The sequence below is a fragment of the Callithrix jacchus genome, chromosome 4, assembly GCF_049354715.1.
Source record: "Callithrix jacchus isolate 240 chromosome 4, calJac240_pri, whole genome shotgun sequence".
NCBI lineage: Eukaryota > Metazoa > Chordata > Mammalia > Primates > Cebidae > Callithrix > Callithrix jacchus.
The window spans coordinates 44,368,375-44,390,149 of NC_133505.1; the positions used below are offsets into that span (position 1 = coordinate 44,368,375).

Consider the following 21,775-nt stretch of genomic DNA (forward strand, 5'->3'; position numbering starts at 1 on the left):
TCAAGTTATGAATTTCTGTGACTGCTTTATGAAAGGTACTGTGAAGTTTGTAGCATTGTGGAAACAATGGCCATAGAGATTTCAAAGTACTTTGGCCGTACTGCTTGTCACTATGTGGAAGAAAATTCAAAGTCTGTGAATTTATTATTTGACTTTTACACTGTTTCAGTAATTTAACTTCGTAGTGAGAAAAAAAGTCACACAGATAAGAGGTTCTTCATTAGCATACACTTGTTTCATTAGTGCAAGTTTCTTCTAAATTGAGAACATTGAGATTTAAATTTATAATTGGATTATAGATGTTATTATAATCACAGCTGCTGCTTTTTATTTCCACATTTTATTTTGATTGTATAGTATTGAGAAAATCCTATTTCTACAGACAACTTCTATTCCTGAGTATAATTTTACATAAGTAGCTATGTGCAAACCTGAGTTTTAAGAATGTTCAGTGCAGAGCTGCCGCTTTCCTAATCAGTGACATGTTTACAAGAAGTTGAGATATGTGGAAAAAGCTGGCAGCAGAAACTTTATTCCTAGGTCTGCATAAAATCAAGGTGGCCTGGCAGCTTTAAGGGATGTGTTTGCATTTGATTTTTAACACATTGGCATGTATATGCTGTTCTTCATTACAAATTATTATATGTGACAGAGACAGTATCACAACTCTTTAAGTATAAAGGATATTTTGAAAATGAAATGCAAGCCAAACATTTACAGAACCCCAGAGCACCTAGGATCTCACTGATGTAGCTCTACTAATTTAAGAACATCTGGTTTAGGAGAGTATCCGTGCTATGCTTGATTGTTTTGCTTTTCTCCTAAACATTTTAAGCCAATGTTTAGGGACCATGGTATTAGAAAAATAAGATTTTATTTCCATACATTGTTTTATAAGTGGCTTGCTTGCTAGCAGTCTTTTTTTTAAATATAAAGATGTTTAAATTCTAACAGTAGATGGTCAGCTAGATATCAATGATTTGTTATTTAAACAATAAGGCACATAGCTGAATGTCTCACAGTTCTCTGTTCCATTGGCAAATGTTTGAAGCCAAAAGACTTGACTCGATACAGAAAAATTCCTGCATTTTAGCCTATTTTAAAAACATTTGTTAGGTGTTTACAATGTAAAAGTAGTTTTACCCAATAAAGAAGCAAGACTTCCAGTAAGTTTAATTGAGGGTTTTCAGAGAAATTCCTCTCCTTTACCCTCCTCTTCTTCTTTTTTGCAAAATTACTGTTTTGGGTCATCATTCAGTTTTTATAGTGGCCAAACCTCCCACAGGCAGCAGCAATAGGAGCTCAAAACTTGTGAACATTTTGAGTGTTGGTAACAAGTATAATTTTCAGGTGCCAGAGGGCACATGTGATCTTTTACACAAAAATGCCTCTGACCTACAATTGGTAGTTCATCTTGAGTTGTCTCTTCTGTTAGTGATCATGAATGACAGATGTACATTTATTAGGTGAGTGATTGAAGCTAGGGGATCCCCTCTGTGATTGTGAGATTTTTCTCCCTGAACAAAGTTAGTTGGCTCATTCCCGATTGAACTTCTGACCTTGATCTCATTAACACCTGCTCTAAGGAAAGATTAAAGGGAGGCAGCCTGCCAGCTACCAGCTGCATCCTTTTGCTGTCTAGGCAGACACTACAGAGATGACCCACGTTTGGGCCTAGAGATCTGTACATTTTAGAATTTAAAAATGATCAAGGAAATTCTTTCGTAAATTTTATTAGGAAGCCTTAGATTTTTAACCTTATTGTAGACCAAGTGATTGTTTTAGAATGCTTTTGTTAAATATGCTAAATATTGTCTTTGATTGGATACTGAGTTAAAGTATGTTTTTTTAGATGTGTGCTAATTTAATAAAAATGACTTATTTGTTGAGTTTTGGATCATAATGGGATAATCATTAGAGATATTTGCTGCTTATTTGTATTGTAAATGGTTTTTCTTTTTCTCCCCCCCCCTTTTTTTTTGAGACAGAGTTTCACTCTGTCACAAGGCTGGAGTACAGTGGCACAGTCTCAGCTCACTGCAACCCTACGCCTGGCAGGTTCAAGTGACTCCCCTGGCTCAGCCTCCCGAGTAGCTGGGATTATATGGATGCCCCACCACACCCAGCTAATTTTTCGTATTTTTAGTAGAGATGTGGTTTCTCCATGTTGGCCAGGATGGTCTCGATCTCCTGATCTTGTGATCTGCCCGCCTCCAAAAGTGCTGGGATTACAGGTGTGAGCCACCGCGCCCAACCCTGTAAATGTCTTTTCTAAAAAGTTGATTCCTGGGTTACTTTGAGGTGACTGAAATTATTTAACAGCAGAAGGAGTTAAAGAAATAGACTAAAATATGACTTGAATTAGAAGGAAATTTCCATTTAATGAGTGAGAAATGGCTGGGCACAGTGAGTGGCTCATGTCCGTAACCCTAGCACTTTGGGAGGCCAAGGTAGGTGGATTGCTTGAACCCAGGAGTTTGAGAACTAGCCTGGGCAACGTGGCAAAACCCAATCTCTATTATTATATTTTAAAAAAGAGAGAGAGAGAGAAATGAACAGATAACTCACATAGTTCCCAGATCTATTTTAATGCTGAGAAATTTTGTTTTACAGTATTTTTTATGATTAATATTTGATAAATATGATTAATGGAGGGAGGGGTATTTTGTAAAAACCCACCAAAAATTTAAGTACTTTGATTTAACATGGGTAGTTTTGATTTCAAAATTGTTATTTTTGGTGTGCTTATGTTAAATACATTAAATATTGTAAATATTTCCCTTTTTAAAATTTGGTATGGTATTTACTAGTTGGCTTTCCTCTTTTTTTTTCAGATTACTTCATTTTTCTTCTTGCAGTCATGCTTTTTAATCATTTGAATAATTTAGTTTAGCTTTATGTCTCAAACTCTGTTAATGGAAGTAGTTGCTTCAGATACTTTGCTTAGGTATACTGCATTTTGTAATTCTCTCTCTCTCTTTTTTCTTTTGTTTTTTTAAAGACGGGGTTTCACCATATTGGTCAGGCTGGTCTCAAACTTCTGACCTCAGGTGATCTGCCTGCCTCAGCCTCCCAAAGTGTTGGGATTACAGGCGTTAGCCACCACGCCTGGCTATTTTGTAATTCTCTATTTAGCTGTGTGGGCTATGGTCACCACTTATTTTGATGATCCACAAAGGGTCAATCCTTTGTGCTAGGCACCTTCAGACACATTGTCTGCTCAGTCTTGCTCTCAGTACTGTGAAAATAAGCAATGACGTCCTCATGTTTTTCATGAGAAAAACGGGACTCAGAGAAGATACCAAATATATTTGGCAATTACTGTTTACATAACAACCATTCATTGAACTCCTGCTGAATGCCAGTCTCCATTCTAAGTGTCAAGGTTATTGGAATGAATGAGATACAAGTTCTTGGATCCAAGAAATCACAAACTGATACTGAAATTTAGAGCTGTTTGGTTCCAAAATGTTTGTTGTGTTTTCAGTTTGAAATTGGAGTTTTTATTTGAAAATAATTTTGACTGTTTTGTGTTTGAGGTAACTCTTACACGTGTAAATCGGATCTCTAATGATTTAGTTTTATCTCCAAATGAGGATGATTTTCACAATCACAATGGAAACAGTGTAGTTTTAAACTTTTTTATTATATTGAGGAGATGGGCTTTTCAGATAACGAGAATCACTGATTAAAATATACTGGAACAGGCGAATAAAGTTAGCTTCTAGACCTCAGTCACCTGAAGTACAAGTGGGTATAAGGAAGAGTGATGGAAAGACCAGAAGTCTTAAGCCAAGAATGTACCAAATTCAAGGGAAACAATTATGGTTTAGATGCAGAAGGTAAAAGAAAATGGATTTGACTTAAATTTAAAGTGCTATTATGAATGAGGTCACAGTTACACTTTTGGGGGGATTGTAAGTTGACCTTATCTCTATGGAGGACAATTTGACAATATTAAAATCCTTAAATATATTGGTGTCCTTTGATTCTGTAATTCCGTTTCTTGAAATTTATTTCCTAGAAGAAAATATGAGATGTGCAAAATACATATATTTTTCTTGAAGTATTTCTTAAATGTCTAAAGATAGGAAATTGGTTAATTATGGTATACACAAATGATAGATATGCTGCATTTAAATATTATTTAAATATTTAAGTATTAAGTAAAAAGGCAGGATATAAACTGTGCATTGTATAACCCCAATTTAGTTTATGTACATCGGAAGAATCAAAGGAAATATATCTGAAAGTGTTAATGATAGTTATAATGGGTGGTACAATTATGGGTAATTTTGGTTTTCTTGTATACTATTGTCTGGGTAAGGATCTGAAAGTGACTCTGTCTCTTTCCTTTGGAACAATCTGCATGGACTTGACTTGAAAAGCTATTCTTGAATTCTAAGTATGTGCCCCACCACTCCCTTTTCAGGTTCAGATTATAAAATTGAAGGTGCTTTTAAAAAGTCTGATATTTGGATGAGTGGAGTAACATCCTAATTAGAAGATCTTTTTCATGATAATGTTTTGAGTTTTAACATATCTTACTTTTAGAGCTTTGTGTTTAAGTTGGCAATTTAGAACAGTGTGCTAGTGAGGCCACAGTATTGTTTCATATCCAGACACTCTCAAATATGGCTGGGCGTATTACAGATGAGTTAATAATATTTTGTATTTGCCTTGTCAATGTCTCACTTCGAAGAAATGAATGACCTAGGTTTTAAGGGAAATGGATGGGAGGTGGGGGAAGGAGGGTGCTGTATGTGGATAAATCAGTATAAATATATGATTAGAAAAACTGCTCAAAGACCATGGGTTATTGAGTATTAAGTAACTCTTTGCTTTATCCCTGTGTAAAGATAGACTTAAAAAAATTTTTTTTAATTGTCTGAGTTAAATACCTGATGATTAGGAAAATTAACATTAAGACTTTATGTGAATAATACCAAGAATATACTGAGAATATTTTGAGGCTTTAAAAATGTCAGTTTTGAAGGCTATACAGTTAGGATGGAAATTTTTTGTAGAATACATTTTTAAAAAACAATACTGTGGTAATAACCATAGAAGTATGACCTTTTTTTTCCCTGTTGATTAATTCATTAAATCATTAGTACATTTGTAAGGCAAGAACCCTAAATCTTATTGCCTTTTGATCACTACTGACTACATATGATTAAATTCTAAAGAGATGAATATTTTTAATGGTAAAGTGGGTTAATATGAGAATTGATGTTAACAAGTAGAAAAAAAAGCATAATTCGGATAGAAAATTAGTTGGAGTTACTAAGTATATGATGTGATGTTTATTGAACTGAGGTAGCTGATTTCGAATTAGTTCCTGTTAAAATGATTGAGACTTGGCAGGCCATGGGGGCTTCTGTAATCCCAGCACTTTGGGATGCTGAGGCAGGAGGAGGATCACTTGAGGCTAGGAGTTCAAGTCCAGCCTGGGCAATCTAGTGAGACACATCTGTACAAAAAAAACGAAAAATTAGCTAGGCATGGTGGTGGCACGTGCTTGTAGTCCCAGCTACTTGGGAGACTGAGACAGGAGGATTGCTTGAGCTGCATTGAACTACGATGTCACTGTAGTCTAGCTTGCGTGTCAGAGTGAGACCTGACTTTTTTTTTTTTTTTTTTAAACAGAGTCTTACTCTGTCACCCAGGCTGGAGTGCAGTGGCAAGATCTCAGCTCACTGCAACCTCCGCTTCTGGGTTCAAGCAGTTCTCTTGCTTCAGCCTCCCGAGTAGCTGGGATTACAGGTGCCTGCTACCATACCCAGCTAATTTTTGTATTTTTAGTAGAGATGGGGTTTCACCACATTGGCCAGGCTGGTCTTGAACTCCTGACCTGAGGCAATCCACCAACCTCGGCCTCACAAAATACTGGGGTTAGAGCTGTGAGCCACCATGCCCAGCCTAGACCCTGACTCTTAAAAAAAAAAAAGAAAAAGAAAAGATTAAGACCTGATGGGTACTATTGTGAGTTTAATATTTATTTACGGTTTAATTTTTATGTTTTCTCATAGGTGATTGGTCTGTTGGACGTTTTTACACCTGCAAGGTCTCTGGAGGAATTCAATGACGTGTGAGTAAATCTTTTGCATTTGCCTTCCTGATTTACAGAATGAAGACTAATAGCCCATTTATATTCCTGAACCATTTAGCGACATACAGACTGGAAAAAAATTCTTTATTTCTATCATGCAACTCTTTTTGGGTGTAGGGATGGATACCAGAAGATGTATGTTATGGGTGGTGCATGTTAGTATTTGCATCATTTCAGGTACAATTGTACCCCATTGAAGATTCAGTCTTGAATTCTTACAGAAGTTCCATGGAGAAAGCAGTAGAGGGAGTTTTGACTGTGGATTTTCTTTTCAAATTGTCTGTCCCAGGTTTTTTGTTTTTGTTTTTGTTTTAAAAGACATGGGTCTTGTCATACTGCCCTGGTTGGAATCAAGATCCTGGGCCATAGTGATCCTCCCACTTCAGCCTCCTGAGGAGCTGGGACTATAGGCACATGCTACTATGTCTGGCCAGTCCCAACTTTTAAAGGTGATTTTCAAGAAATGTAATGGAACCCCAGCCATATAGGCTCCCTCCTCTTTTATTGCCCATGCATGTCGGAGATGAACTTCATGCTGATCTTGAAGTATTAGATTTCTGCACTGGGATAAGGGGCAGACTCTACATGCTGAGAAAGGCTTCTTCTCTCAGCTTTGTAACCACCTCTGTTGTTTTAGCCTGGGATATCCCTAGAAAGCAGAGCCTGGGATTCTCAGGAACCAATAGTGGGGGCTAGGGAGAATGAAACAGGGAAAGAGAGAAAGCTTCTATAAGGATATGTTGTTGAATTGGTCACTACAATGGACAATTGGGCTGAAAACTGCCAAGATCTAAAAAGCTGTACATAATTCACCTCAGATGGGGATCATTAATCCACTGGCTCCAGACCCCCTTGGCAAGAGTTGCCACATGTATCATTAATGCCTTCACATGCCCAGGTTGCACATTGGTGAGCACAAGACAGATTCCAGCAGGTGTTTCTGTGCATGTGCGAGCTCTCTACTCCAGTAGCTTTTCTAGTATCTGAATTGACATAGCTCTCTCTGCCCCAGTTCACAGATACACTATACCATAAAAGAGAAAAAAAAAAAACCTTAAATGCAGTTACACTTTTGGTATCATTGAAATTTTGGCATTCCTAAGTGGAAAGGGGTATTATTATGAAAGCCAAACCAGAATTGAAGATCATGACTTCTCTTCCTTAACCTCCATTCCCGCATTGTCCCCATGGCTGAACCTAACCAGTTTTTCCTCACCCTTATCCTGGTTTCAGTTTCTCCCATTCTTATCCTGGGCTGATCTCAAACATCACTTACTCCTTTCCCATGGAACACAGAGGGGATCTGTTTGAACTTGTATGTTTTGTCTAAGGAAAGGGAGAAAGAAAGAAAGAAAGAAGATGAAATGGAAAGGGAAGAAGGAAAGGTAGCAAAAACATTTCTCCACCATTTGAATTTAGTTGGCACGTAGTATGGCTGAGAGTAGAAGTTGAGAGAGGAGAATTTGGTCTACCTACAAGATCTCCTTGGCCACATTAACCTTGACCCTACTAATAAGAGTTTTAGAAAAAAACAAAGGAAAAAATAGGCAATAACTAAGAAAAACTGTTCTTCTCGCAGCCATGCTTGGTACAAGAATATGGAGGCTTCCAGAGATTACTAGATGTTACCTAGGGGCATGTATATTACAATCTGTTGAGCCCTACTGTATGCTATAGTTGGAAAAGGGAATGTTGCAGAATGATGGTTTTTAAAAATAGTTTCCCTAAATGTGGAAGAAATGCTGAGGTAATGCATTTGTGAATTACTTTGGAAAGCATTTGAGTTAGATCTGAGCTATATCCCAAAGTTTTAGGTATACTGCAGATGGACTTACATAACAAAGAAAATGATGATTTGCTGACTTGTGCAAAGTGTAAAATGCTGTACTTTGGCCTAATTGGGCATTCTGGAACTGGAATAAGAACCTGTTTTTCCTATATGAAAAGACCTTAATTAAGGCCAGTGTCTATTGAAGAGGTTAAGTGTTATTGAGGACCCAGCAACAACAAGTCTACCTTTGAACTAAAGTTTCATGCATTCATTCAACCATTCATTCATTCATTCAACAAATACTATGGCTGTTGAGCAGGAATCTGTTCTTTCTACTTAACTCTAGCTGGATTCTATTTTTTTATAAACAAGAACTGAGTTTAATTCTTGGAAGCAAATCTCATTACTACTTGTTGAGTACTTACCAAGTGCAGAACACTGAGCAGAGTATTGGAACAGGTTCAGAATAATTAGAAATATTCACCCTTCCTTTTGATGAAAGGATCTGGTTGGGGGAAACAAATTCAAAACACTTATATCCAAGTTACCAATTGGCTGTATGACCTTAGACAAGTCACTTTACCATTATAGGCCCAGCATTTCCCTGTAAAATGATGAAAATTGAGGTCGTTGACTTCTGAAGTGTTTTAAGTTATAGAAAGTCTCTGAAAATAGAATGAACCTTTTTGCCCTTAGAAAAGTATTTCATTGTTTACTTTTTTTGTGACGTTTGTATCACTGAAAAAAATCACTGTAGTTCAGGAATATAGTTATTTCTGTTTTTTTTTTTTTTTGAGACAGGGTCTTGCTCTGTTGTCACCCAGGTTGGAGTGCAGTGGCGAGATCTTGGCTCACTGCCACCCCCAGCACCCAAGCTCATGCAATCTTCCCATCTCAGTCTCCCAAGTAGCTGAGACTACAGGCACGGGCCATCATGTCCAGCTAATTTTTATATTTTTGGTAGTGACAGGGTTTTGCCATGTTGCCTAGGCTGGTCTCAAACTCATGAGTTCAGGTGTTTGCCCTCCTAGGCCACCCAAAGTACTGAGATTACAGACAAGAGCCACCATTCCCAGCCATTTCAGTGTTTGCTAAAGTTATTTTGGGATGTGCATGGAAACTAAATATTTTCACCCACAGTTGCAGGGTTTGCAAATTTAAAATACCTTCAAGGTCAAACAAAGAACATAAATGAGGCTTGGTGTTGTACAACTGGGAGTGGTGGGGTCTGTGGCAAAATACATCTGCACCTCCTGAAAGTATTCCAATTCACATTGAAACAAAACAAGTGAACAAACAAAAACCTACCCTCTGGCCAAACCAGACATAACTTAGGCTAGAGTGGTTCTGTAAGCTGCCTGTTTATAGCAGGCTGTAATTTGAACACAAATGTTTAAATGCCAATTAGCAAAAATCTGTAATTACCTTCAGATTTACAGTTTGTTTGTTTTTTTTTTTTTTTGAGGTGGAGTCTCACCCTGTCACCCAGGCTGGCATGCAGTGGGTGATCTTGGCTCATTGCAACCTCCACTTCCCAGGTTCAAACTATTCTTCTACCTGAGCCTCTCGAGGAGCTGGGATTACAGGGGCACACCACCATGCCTGGCTAAATTTTCTATTTTTAGTAGAGACGGGATTTTATATTTTGGCCAGACTGGTCATGAACTCTTGACCTCAAAAGTGATCTGCCCGCCCCAGCCTCCCAAAGTGCTGGGATTATAGGTGTGAGCCACCATGCCTGGCCTACAGTTGGCTTTTAATCATGTGGTATGTGTAATTGTTTCTTTATGTTTCAGTTAGCACTTTTAATTTGTCATGCATCAGTTAATGACTGGGATGTGTTCTGAGAAATATGCCATTAGGTGATTTTGTTGTTGTGCAGACATAACAGAGTATACTTCCACAAAGCTAGATGGTACGATCTACACACCTAGTTTATATGGTATATCTTGTTCCTATGCTACAAACCTGCACGGCATGTTACTGTATTGGATACTGTAGGCAACTGTAACATGATGCTATGTATTTGTGTATCTAAACATAACTAAACATAGAAAACATACAGTAAAAATATGGTACTGTAGGCCAGGCTCAGTGGCTCACTCCTGTAATCCCAACACTTTGGGAGGCTGAGGTGAGTTGATCACTTGAGCCCAAGAGTTGGAGACCAGCCTGAGCAACACAGGGAAAACCCCTCCCTAAAAATTTTTTAAAAAATTAGCTGAGCATGATGATGCATGCCTATAGTCCTAGCTACTGGGGAGTTTGAGGTGGAAGGATCACTTGAGCCCAGAGGCTGTGGTTTCATTGAACTATGAGTGCGCCATCGCATTCCAGCCTGGGCGACAGAGTGATATATGTAGTCCTCTGTTGACTGAAACATTGTTATGTGGTACATGACTACTTCAGGTTTTTCCTATGTTTTAAATTTTAATTCTTACAAATGAAGACTATACCTTTGAGAAAGGACCAATAGATAATACATTTTGAACATTAGGAACAATATACAGTTACTCAATCTAACAGATGGAGATGATTTTTGGAAAACGTAGTGTTAAAGATGGATATATTGAGTTGCTTTTGACCACCATGTGATGTGGTTACAGAAGGCAAAATTTTGTAAAGCTGTGATATATCTTCATCTCTTAAGTGATTGGAAATCATTTGGACATTTCTGTTGGCTTCTTGATAGTACTATTTGGCAAGAGACTGCATGCATATATGTGCCTATGTATACAGCAAATATTTAATTACCAGTAGAAATGCAAAAATCTTAAATAGCCAATATTTGAACCTAACCCCAGAACAAGCTGTAATTTAATATTACTACAATATTGCCTTTTCTTTGTGTGTGTGTGTGGGGGGGGGGTTTCTTTCTTTTTGTAGTTGGGACTTCAGGCTCACACCACTAGACTCAGCTGTTTTTACTTTTTTGTAAAGTTGAGGCCTTGCTGTGTTGCCTTGGTTGGTCTTGAACTCCTGGACTCAAGCAATCCTCCCACCTTGACCTCCCCAAATGCTGGAATATGAACCACCATGCCAAGCCCTTTTTCTTAACTGTAGTTGTTCTTTGCACAAGCATAGTTGGCAATGAAGAATTTTTTTATTCCTCCTGGGAACTTTTTCCTCAAATTTCAAGGAAACTGAATTGTCATGAGTTTCATGTTAAGTGGAAATTAGTATTCTGATACTTTTTCCTTAATTTTCCAAGTTCCCATCCCAGGCTTCTTACACTGAATTCCTTATCTCTGCTTTATGCTTGAGGAGGGAAATGGAAGTGGGGTTTTGGATTCTACTGTGATAGAACAGAAGACCTACAACAAGGCTAATCAGCAGCCTTTGTTTCAGGGAAAGCCAATGAGGAGAGATCACTTCTCCTTCCACTTACAATGAGTGTTCAACTAATAAGTTTAGCTTTTTATTTAAAAATTGTCAAAAGCACTGAATTGGTAAAGGAGGTTTCTGGATTTACATTTTAACCTGGTATTGTTCAATAAATATTTGAATATCTACCTTATGCTAGGTATAGTAATAGTCTGTGAGGAATGCAGCAATAAACAAGCTTTGAGGCCCTTAATGGGAGAGAACAACGTAAATGATCAAACAAAATGCCATGTCATGATTTGGTGTCCTGTGTACTCTCCAATCTAACCTCACCTAGCCCTCTGTCCACTCTGTCTCCACCCCAGTCACTCTGGCCTTTTGTTCTTTGAGTATTGCAACCATGTTTGCTGTAAGACCTTTGCACTGGTTTCTGTTATTGCCCTGGAACTCCTTCCCCACATACCCTACATAACTGTCTCCTTTCCTTCAGGACTCTACTTGAGGGTCTTCTCATCAGAAGCTCTTCTTTCATTACCACTCTAACTGAAGTAGTACCCCCACTGTCAATATTTACTCCTTACCTTGCTTTGTTCTTAGCAAATTTTGTTATTGTCTGTCTTCTCCCTCTGTTTGCAAGCTCTCTTGGAGCACAGAGTTTGTTTTCTTCTTTGCTGAATCATTAGCACTTAGAATAATAATATGCACTCCATTGTTTGTTAAACAGGTGAACACAAGAATTGCCATGATAGGGTAGGTATAGAGTGCTAAAGGACTGCATAGTATGGCTACCTAAGCCAGATGTGGGGTATCTATCAGGAAAGCCTCTGCAAAAAAGATGTGTACACAGAGGGCTTAATGGATGAAGGAGAGTTGGAAAGGTGGGGAAAGTGCAAGTTCATCCAGGGGCCAAGAGAGAGCTGGCAGAAGAGGTGTGCGTGTTTGGTGGGAATAGGGTGTATAAGACAAAAGATGAAGCTGGAATGGGGAGGGACTAGGTCTTTGGGCCTTTATAAGCTAAGCCTCATTGAGGAGGTTGCTTAAGAGAAGAAATCAAAGGGTACTGGAAACTGGAGGTGAGATTGGAAAAAGGATGGAAGATTTTACTTTTATGTGGGATGACATAGTTACAACTCTTTCCCCCTTCCTCCCCACACCAACACATCCCATAGTGTGTGATAAAATGATACCATTTTAGCAGAGGCAGTTTTCTCCTGGATCCTTAACACATTAGGAAATGTTTTGGATGAGCATACTAACTGAAAATCTGAAATGCATTTAAGACTTTTCTGGGAACTGAAATTTATGTAATGATGCTTCTCACTGTTAATATCTGACTTTAATTTCTTTTGGTTTGCCTTCTTGCCAGCATTCCAACTATGTCCTTTTTTTAAAAACATGGTCTTATGCATGTGAGTGAAACTGACAAAACATGTGGCTGGGCAATGGTCTTATGCATGTGAGTGAAACTGACAAAACATGTGGCTGGGCAGTTCTATAATACTTTCTTTTTTTCAGTAACATCTTATAGGATACAAAGGGCTTTCACATAAATTTTCTCATTTGACACAACCCTGTGAAGTAGATGGTATTATCTCTAATTTTCAGATGAGGGAACTGAGATTGAGAGATGAACCTAATTGTATAATATCACATACAAAGTTGCATCTCTCCCTGGTCTTTTGGCTCTAAACCTAATTCTCATCAAATTTTCCTCATCTAAGGCTATGATTATAAGTCTGCTACCCCTTCTTATTGAGTAAACACTGTGTTAAGTTCTATGTAAGGTGCCAAAACTAAGGGCCTGTCTCTGTTTTCCAATTGCTATGGTCTTATTAAAGAAATGAGGCATTTCTTATTAAGAAACGGTTACCTAAAATAACTAAGGGCTGAGTCAAGTCTGTAATGTCCAGACAACTTAGAGGGTGCTGCATGAACTCAGAATATTAGAGAAGCCTAGTAGAGAAAAGCCTCTAAAGAAGGTAATAACTGTTTCCAAAGAAACAAATGGGATGGGATGTGGAAGCTGAAATTTATTTCATACAGAAAATGAAGGAAATATGTAAAGTGTACAGAAATGAGATGTGTATGGAATGGACGAGATGTGTATGGAATGGAGAGTGTGAAATGAAAATAACCATTGATTCTTCTTTTGTACTTAGATAAAAATTGTGCATTAATGAATTCATGTGTGTGTGTGTGTGTGTGTGTGTGTGTATGTGTAGAGGTATTCCTAATTTAGCTAATAAACATGATCTTTTTGGAAATAAGGCTGAAAGAAATACCTAGCCTAGTTGCTTGAAACTTGGCTAAGTGCTCAAGATAGTGAATATAGGAGGAGAAGTGGTCTAGGAAAAAGATTAATGAGTTAACCATTAACATTTATATTTACAACTTATTTTTTTATCAGAGGTCTGCTGAAATGGGGATGGTGGGTGTTGAAACTCCTTGTAGATATTTTTACAAATTCACATGTGAATTTTTAGTAAGTTACATATCTCAAGAAAATATCATTCAGTTTTTGCCTGACATATCAATAAGATGCCAACTTTTTCTCAGATTAGTTTTAAAAGGTAAAGAAACTTCAAGGCCTAGCTTAGAGTTTAAGTCCTTTAGCAATCTATCTCTAATTCACTCTTCCCTAAATCTATATTTATTATAGCTAATAAAGGATATATGGTGCTAGAGAACACACAGGGGCCCTCGCCTGTGTGTTCTCTAGCACCACATATCCTTTTATAGCTATAATCATGCTTTATTATGATTATATATTCATATATGCCTTCCTTTCATCTAAATGCTGTATCTGTCTTTCCCACTGCTGCATCCCCAGTGCCCAAAAATACGTATTTGTTGATGGAGTGATAGAATGAATGAATGACTTTGCGCTGCCACTGTTTATAACTGGTCGATGATTTGGTTGTCTGAAAGCATGCTCAATGCTCTCTCCTTTGACTGGTTTTTCTGTTTTCATCCTGTAATGTATGTAGACTGTATGGTAAAATATTGAGTCTAGTTTGATTGATGCAGGTAATGTAGAGGGCATCTTTTAGTAACCTTTGCTTCAAGTGAGAATAATTTGTTGTGTAATAAGCTTGCTAAGCTGCCTACTTGGCTGCTGAATGGTTCTTTTACCCCTATATTAGAACAGTCTGGTCTGCTTACTAGGTCATATCTTTGGCACACATATTTCAATAAAATGAGCCCTTGTCTTGTCTTCCTAGTAGTGCTCTATGAGTTGTCTTGAGTCATTCAGTGATAATTGAGTGCCTACTATCTATCAGACACTGTTCTTGGTACTTCAGATACTACAGGGAACAAAAAATAACCCTGTCCTCCATGAACATTATACAGGTGGATAACAATAAATAACAGTGAGCATATAAAAATAGAAATTACATAGTGTGTTAGCAGACAATAATGCTATGAGTAAAAAGAAAAGGTAGAACAGGAAGGGGGAATTAGGAGTACAAGGGCTGCGGAAAGATAGAATTTAAAATGGAGTAGTAAGGGTAGGCCTTATTGAGATGAATTTTGGGCAAAAATTTGAAGAAGTAGAAGAATTAGACCTGAGAATAACTAGAGGAAGAGCATTCCAGGCAGAAGAAGCAGACAGTGCAAAGGTCCTGAGGCAGACTGCATAATATATTGGAACTGGAGCAAGGAGGCCAGTGTGGAAGTGAGTTAAGAGCAAACTATGAAATCAGAGACATAACTGGGGGCAGTGTACTGGATTATGTAGGACTTTATCTGCCATCGAAAGGAATTTTGTGTTTTACTCTCAGTAAAATAAGGAGCCTTTTGAGGAAAGGAGTGTCCTGATCTGATTTTTATATCTAAAGAATCACTCTGTCTCCTGTGTTGAGAGTAGACTGTAATAAGTCTCCAGGATCACTGAGTTGCAGAAGCTTGTGGTTACAAATTGTCAATCCCTGTGATTCTTTTAAGTACCCTGTTTAAATATGTAAGAAATGCTTTTTTTTTTTTTGGCTTTTTGGTAACTGCTTTAAATAGGATTAATAGTAGTAAGAGATGCCAGTCTATAGATATAGAAGACTTTTTTTTCTACATAGGTTCTTTCTGATTTTTTTCTATGCTTTAAAAAGCCAAGGGTCTGGGGAAAGGGGCAGGGATGGCAGTGCCAGTCTTAACAGTTAGGTATTACCCAAGAAGTAGAAATGAAGCTGTAGAATGGGGTGCTGTCTAGCGTACTGAAAAGCATTTATGAGAGTTCTTCCTTCTTGCTGTCACAGTACATTATACTGACAGGAGTCACTTTGAGAAATGTGATTTGTGCTCTCTATACTTTGATTAAATTTAAAGGAGACCAACTTCACCAGAAAAGTGAAAAATAAGATTTGTATCAGTCCATTAAACTCTTTTCAACTTTTAGCCTAATAAAGTCCAGTTTGCTTAATTCTTTTGTAAAGATGTGAGAACTACATAGCTTTCCAACCATACTCAAGTCTAACCTTACTTAATTTACTTTAGGTATTATATACGTTGATAATATTAGGCATGTCTTTACTAAAACGTAATTGAATATGCTTTCCAGAAACAAATACTGTAGGAACTATGTGACTCTCCATTAATGCCTCTTTTGGAATGGACTTACTTAAAATGTGTTCATCTACATTCCTTGTCCTCCATCCTGTTTATTATTTTTAGAAGTTGGTGCATCTTCCATAAACCATCAGCATTTTTACATGATGCTTGCTTTTGTTCCCTGTTGCAAGACTTATTTTGAAAATCTTTCAATGTGGGAGTCAGAATTTAACAATTGGTGGTCATGGATTGGTTTTTGGGTCTCCCAGAAACAATGTATAAGGATTAGGTATAGCATCCTGCAAGATGCTTCTGCCATAAATAATGCCTTTAAGTTTATTTCATTGTAGGTTAGTAGTAATGCTTGATAGCTATTACTGTATAGACTGATTAATCTTATAAACTTGCATAATGTTTGGCAGTCTCACCCTCTGTACATTTTAGTGATAAAATGGATATGGTCTCTGAGGGGAGAAGGATTTGAGAGAAATTACATAGTGGTAAAATGTTCTAACTAAAAGCATGCTCTCTCCCTTGGGCCATGCAGTCAGTGGTCCTCTGGCTGCATAAGATTTCTTGAGTCACTGGTAACCATTTAAATAGTTGTACTTGAAGTTGCTATGGTTTCATTAGTAATTTTGCCTAACACCTTTGTGAACTAGCTCAGGCATATTAGTTAGGACTTTTAGGTTTTATTTAAAGGTAAGTTATGTTTGTCTCTTCTCTGTAAAATTATTTAGGAAAGTTGAAAGAATAACCCAGTTATTATGCAATGTCAAAAATATAATTATGTGCAAAGCAGTCTTGTAAGACTGAAATTGGATTCTTTCTTCCTCAGTTTATGCATCTATTTGGGGTTAAAAAAATACGGTGACTATGATTAGGACAGAATATTGCTATGTTCTTGCCAGCCTTCTTTATTAGTTAAGATTAACTTTGACAGTAAATACAGAATTGAGAATTATTAAGGAAATTACTCAGATATATTGCTTCCCTAGTTATTGTGACATTTATACAAATTTTTAAAAAGTCCATTCCCTTGATGTAAATTTTGTATTAGCTGAAAGAATTGTTGGAAGAATATGTGTTGTGATTAAGATCATGGTCTGTGGGGTCAGACAGTTTTAGATTCAACTCCTGACATTCCTACTCTTTTTGACAATGAGTAGATGGTTTATCCTTGTTCTGTCTCTGTTTCCTTGTCAATGAAATGGGAATGCTAATGGACATTATCTCACAGAGTTATTGGGAAGAGTACGTGAGACATGGACATAATAAACTGCTTACTGCAGTGCTGGGCACAGAATAAGTGCTAGTTAGTGCCTTTGGTTATGTTATGTTGAGGCTGGAACATCTCCTGAATCAGAACATTTCAGTCTCATTTACTTATTAAATTATATTTAGAGTCTACTCTTTCCTCAAGGCAGTAGAAACATGCAAGTTTTAAAAATATGAAATGCTAAAATCTTACCTTAAGGTTACCACTAGGTTAAGTCCTGTTGATCTTCATGAAATTGAGAACTGACCATGGCTGCCCTACAGGGAAATTATGACAGAGAAAAAAATTCCATTCCTCTTGGAGGACAGAAAGGAATAAATATATTGTATTAGTTATATGTGTAGTTCACACATGTTTATTCTTATAATACATTAATAATAGATCTAAATTACTGACCTGCTTTCCTCCAAAATTCATAAAAAATGAAAAAAGAAATGAAATGAAATCAGCATTCTTCATAGTTCAGCTGATATATATTATTACCCAACCTCAGGAATAAAAATGATTCTTAGATGGTAAATAAAACTCACCCTTATTTTAAAAAATTCAGCCTCTTAGCCAGGTGCAGCCGGTAATCCCAGCACTTTGGGAGGCCGTGGCAGGAGTTTGAGGGAGGCCTGAGATCAGGAGTTTGAGACCAGCCTGGCCAACATGGTGAACCCTGTACTAAAAATACAAACGTTAGCCAGAGCCGGATGTGGTGGTGCGTACCTGTAATTCTAGCTACTTGGGAGGCTGAGGCATGAGAATTACTTAATCCTGGGTGGCCTAGGTTGCAGTTAGCTGAGATTGCACCACTGCACTCCAGCCTGGGCAACAGAGCAAGACTCTGTCTGCCAAAACATAAAAATAAAATAAAAGCAAAAAAAAAAAAATTCAGCCTTTTTAGTACCGATCTACTTTTTATGTTTCCATAGCTGTGTAATACAGTAATGAGTGGGTTAAGGCATTGTGTCTAGAATATGTGTGGTGAACCTGTTGGACTTGAATGTAATCATTCCCTAATCTTACTACATAAAGATGGGATTAATAACCAGCACCACACCTGTGAGGAGAAGTTCTGGAATGCCTCATCTTGCCTCCAGATAAAACATGTTCCTCCTTCTTTTATGGTAAGTGCAGGAATATTGTCCATGAACAAAATCCTTTTACCAGTCATTCCTGAAAAAGAATTAGAGTTTGAAAATCAAAAAATACTCCTATTTTAGAACCTATAACATGGAAGGCTTACAATGAGGTAAAAATGTAGTGGTGGATTTAAAACTACAAGATACTTTATTCTAGCCGTGCACTAAGTTATACTGTGTATTTGTCATGCAAGAATAACATTTTTGAGGAAACTGATATTGACACATGTATCTTTCTAATTCCTATCTTTGCTTTTGTTGTTTTCTTTTTTATTTTTTGTAGAGGTGGGATTTCCCTATGTTGCCCAGGCTGATCTCAAACTCCTATACGCCTCCCAAAGTGCTAAGATTATAGATGTGAGCCACAAAGCTCGTCCTGTTTTCTTTTTTCTTGAGGTAACCTGGAAAAAGATGTCAAGTAGGAATGAGTATGAAATGTTTAGAATAGATGGCAGGTAGTTAAGTTAGAATAGTAATGGTGGGAGGCTGAATTGGGAGGATTGCTTGAGACCAAGAGTTAAAGCCCAGCCTGGGCAACATAGTTAGACCCCAATCTTTAAAAAAAAAATTGTTTTTCAAATTAGCTGGGCTAGTGGTGCACACCTTTAGTTCTAGCTACTCAGGAGGCTAAGGTAGAAGGATCACTTGAGCCCAGGAATTTGAGCTTGCAATGAGCTACTATGATTGTGCTCATGATAGAGCATCACCCTGTCTCTAAAAAAAAAAGAATAGTGATGTTGAAACTGAGGTAATGAGGTGCCCCCTCCTCAGCACACCCCCCCCCCCAGAAAAAATGAATGGTTGTTAACTTTTAACTGTCATTGTGGTACAGCTACCATTTTAAAGGAAGGGTGGCCTTCTCTTAAAAACTTAGAAAAGTCAGGCCAGGCACGTTGGGAGGCCGAGGCGGGGTGGATCATGAAGTGAGGAGTTCAAGACCAGCCTAGCCAAGATGGTGAAACTTTATCTCTACTAAAAATACAAAAATTAGCTGAGCATGGTGGGTGCACACCTGTAGTTCCAGCTACTTGGGAGGCTGAGGCAGGAGAATCTCTTGAACCCAGGAGGTGGAGGTTGCAGTGAGACAAGGTCACACAACTGCACTCCAGCCTGTTGACAGAGTGAGAGTCCATCTCAACAACAACAACAACAAAAATTACAAAAGTCTTGTGAAGATAAGAGCTTTCTTAGGGGTTCTAGATTGTTATGTAACTTTTCACTAATTTCTAGGTATCTGGTGACCCATCTCATGGGGGCAGATCTGAACAACATTGTGAAATGTCAGAAGCTTACAGATGACCACGTTCAGTTCCTTATCTACCAAATTCTCCGAGGTCTAAAGGTACAGATAATATAAATAATAATTTTTAAAAATGAATTCTCCCTTTTCCCCCTCCTTTTAGGGCTTAAACAAATAAACAAGTAAACAACTTTTCTTATGGAAAATTCAAACACACAGAATCACAAGTAAAAGTCATATATGATAAACTGCCATATTCGCTCATTGACAACAGTTATTATTGACATATTGCCAATTATGTTTCTTTTGTATTTTCCAAGCCCTGGATTATTTTAAAGCAAGTCTAGACATATTATACCACCCATAGATACTTTAGTATGCATATCTAAAAGATAAGGTCTCTTCATTGTTATATCTAAACAGTAATTTATTGATGTAATCTTATATCTGGTCAGTGTAATGTTGAGATTTGTTTTAAATCATCGAGGAAGACTAATTTATTTATTTATTGGAGGGGCAGGTAAACAGTATTTTAAAATTAAACTATCTTTGATATTTAGCCATTTTGAGTTCTGTTGAGCTCCAGAGTACCAACCAGAAAATAGATTAAAAGCTCAACTGAGTAGAGTCAATAGCTGTGGAAATTATAGTTATGGTAAATGTACTCAATACTGATAGTTACTTATGCTAATTTCTAATCTCACTGTTAACACTAGTAGTTCTTATTGATTCATGAAAATATGCAGCAAATATATAATACGACAATAGAAGGTTGGAATAACTTTGAGCTTTTTCTCTTTTGCAGTATATACATTCAGCTGACATAATTCACAGGGTATGTATTGTGTCTTTGATTACATTATTTTGGGGAAGTGGGGTGAGGGTGGAAGAATGGCATTTAGCCAAGGTCCTAATCTAAACTTACTTTAACCATTGAAATGTTGATTGATTGCAACTTTTCTCTAGGTTTAGACTGATTAAAGAAAGAAGATGATAGGTTTTTTTCTATGTAAGGCTAACGTGGACTAAATTTTGACTGTAGGATGGAGATTGTCTTTTGATAGCTGGATGAAGTCTTTTATGTCTAGTTCCTCATTATTTCCTGTAGGAAGAGAATTGATCATGCATTATAAAGTTGATCCTGTCTCTGTACTTGTTTCCTAGGACCTAAAACCTAGTAATCTAGCTGTGAATGAAGACTGTGAGCTGAAGGTAAAATGAAGAGACAGTAGTCATTGTTTGCTTTACTTTGAGATTATATGCCTCCTACTAAGGAGGCAAACTTTCGTAGGGAGATTTATGAGCCATGACTATCTGAAATTCATATTGTTTTTATTATCAGAGTTTGAAATTTAAAACATTTCTCAGTAAGCTAAGTTACTTTAGAAGTAGCATCACTTGTTTTCATTTTAACATAAATTAGAAATTTAATATATTAATCATAATAAAGGAAGATAATAGTCAAATACCAAGTAAGCAATGCTGAAGAGGTGATAACTAGATTAAATAGATTTCTAAGAGGAAAAATGGCAGAAACCTATCCACTCAAAATAATTCAAATAAAAGATAAGTGAATTGTTTCTAAAGAGCAAGTATTTCTAGAACTTGCTTTGTTCCATTTCATTTTTTTAATAAAAAAAATTTTCATTAAAATGCAACGTTTTGTGTACAGTTTGGCAAAATTATATATCCACTCAACTGTCACATTTATGATAAAGAACTTTTTTTTTCTTTCGAGTTGGAGTCTTGCTCTGTCACCCAGTCTGGAAGTGCAGTGGTTTGATCTCAGCTCACGGCAACCTCCACCTACCGAGTTCAAGTGATTCTCCTGCCTCAGCTTCCCGAGTAGCTGGGACTACAGGGGCATGCCACCACGCCTAGCTAATTTTGTATTTTTAGTAGAGACAGGGTTTCACCATGTTGGCCAGGATGGTCTCCATCTCCTGACCTTGTGATCCACCCTCCTTGGCCTCCCAAAGTGCTGGGATTGCAGGCATAAGTCACCGCTCCTGGCCAAGAACATTTCTGTTACTTTAAAAAGTCTGTTGTGCTCCTTCCTAGTCAATCCCCACCCTTCCACCCCTAATTCTCGCTCAAAGCAACTATGGATCTGCTTCTAACACTATGATTCGTTTTATCTTTTCTGGAGTTTCATGTACATGGAATCATATAGTGTGTATTTTTGTGTATCTAGCCTTTGCTTAGTGTAATGATTCTGTATTGTTGTGTCAATGTTTTTTTCCTTTTTATTGCTAATAGTATTTTGTTTTATGAACATGTCAGGATTTTTAAATCTGTCCACCTGCTGATGGACATTTGCTTTAGTTTGACTATGAGGCTATGTAAAGCAACTGTGAATATTCATGTGCAAACCTTTGTA

At 37.3% G+C, this 21,775-nt stretch overlaps 1 protein-coding gene across 6 annotated transcripts in view; it reads left to right on the forward strand.

The window, feature by feature from the left end:
• Positions 1–21,775, forward strand: part of MAPK14 (mitogen-activated protein kinase 14) — an 86,384-nt gene that overhangs the window by 30,650 nt on the left and 33,959 nt on the right. For all 6 annotated transcript variants that reach the window (XM_008994330.5, XM_035295467.3, XM_054253927.2 and 3 more), the window contains 4 exons: positions 6,033–6,091; positions 19,386–19,497; positions 20,201–20,230; positions 20,560–20,607. In XM_008994330.5, the coding sequence (XP_008992578.2) occupies positions 6,033–6,091; positions 19,386–19,497; positions 20,201–20,230; positions 20,560–20,607 (249 nt within the window). The remainder of the gene's footprint in view (positions 1–6,032; positions 6,092–19,385; positions 19,498–20,200; positions 20,231–20,559; positions 20,608–21,775) is intronic.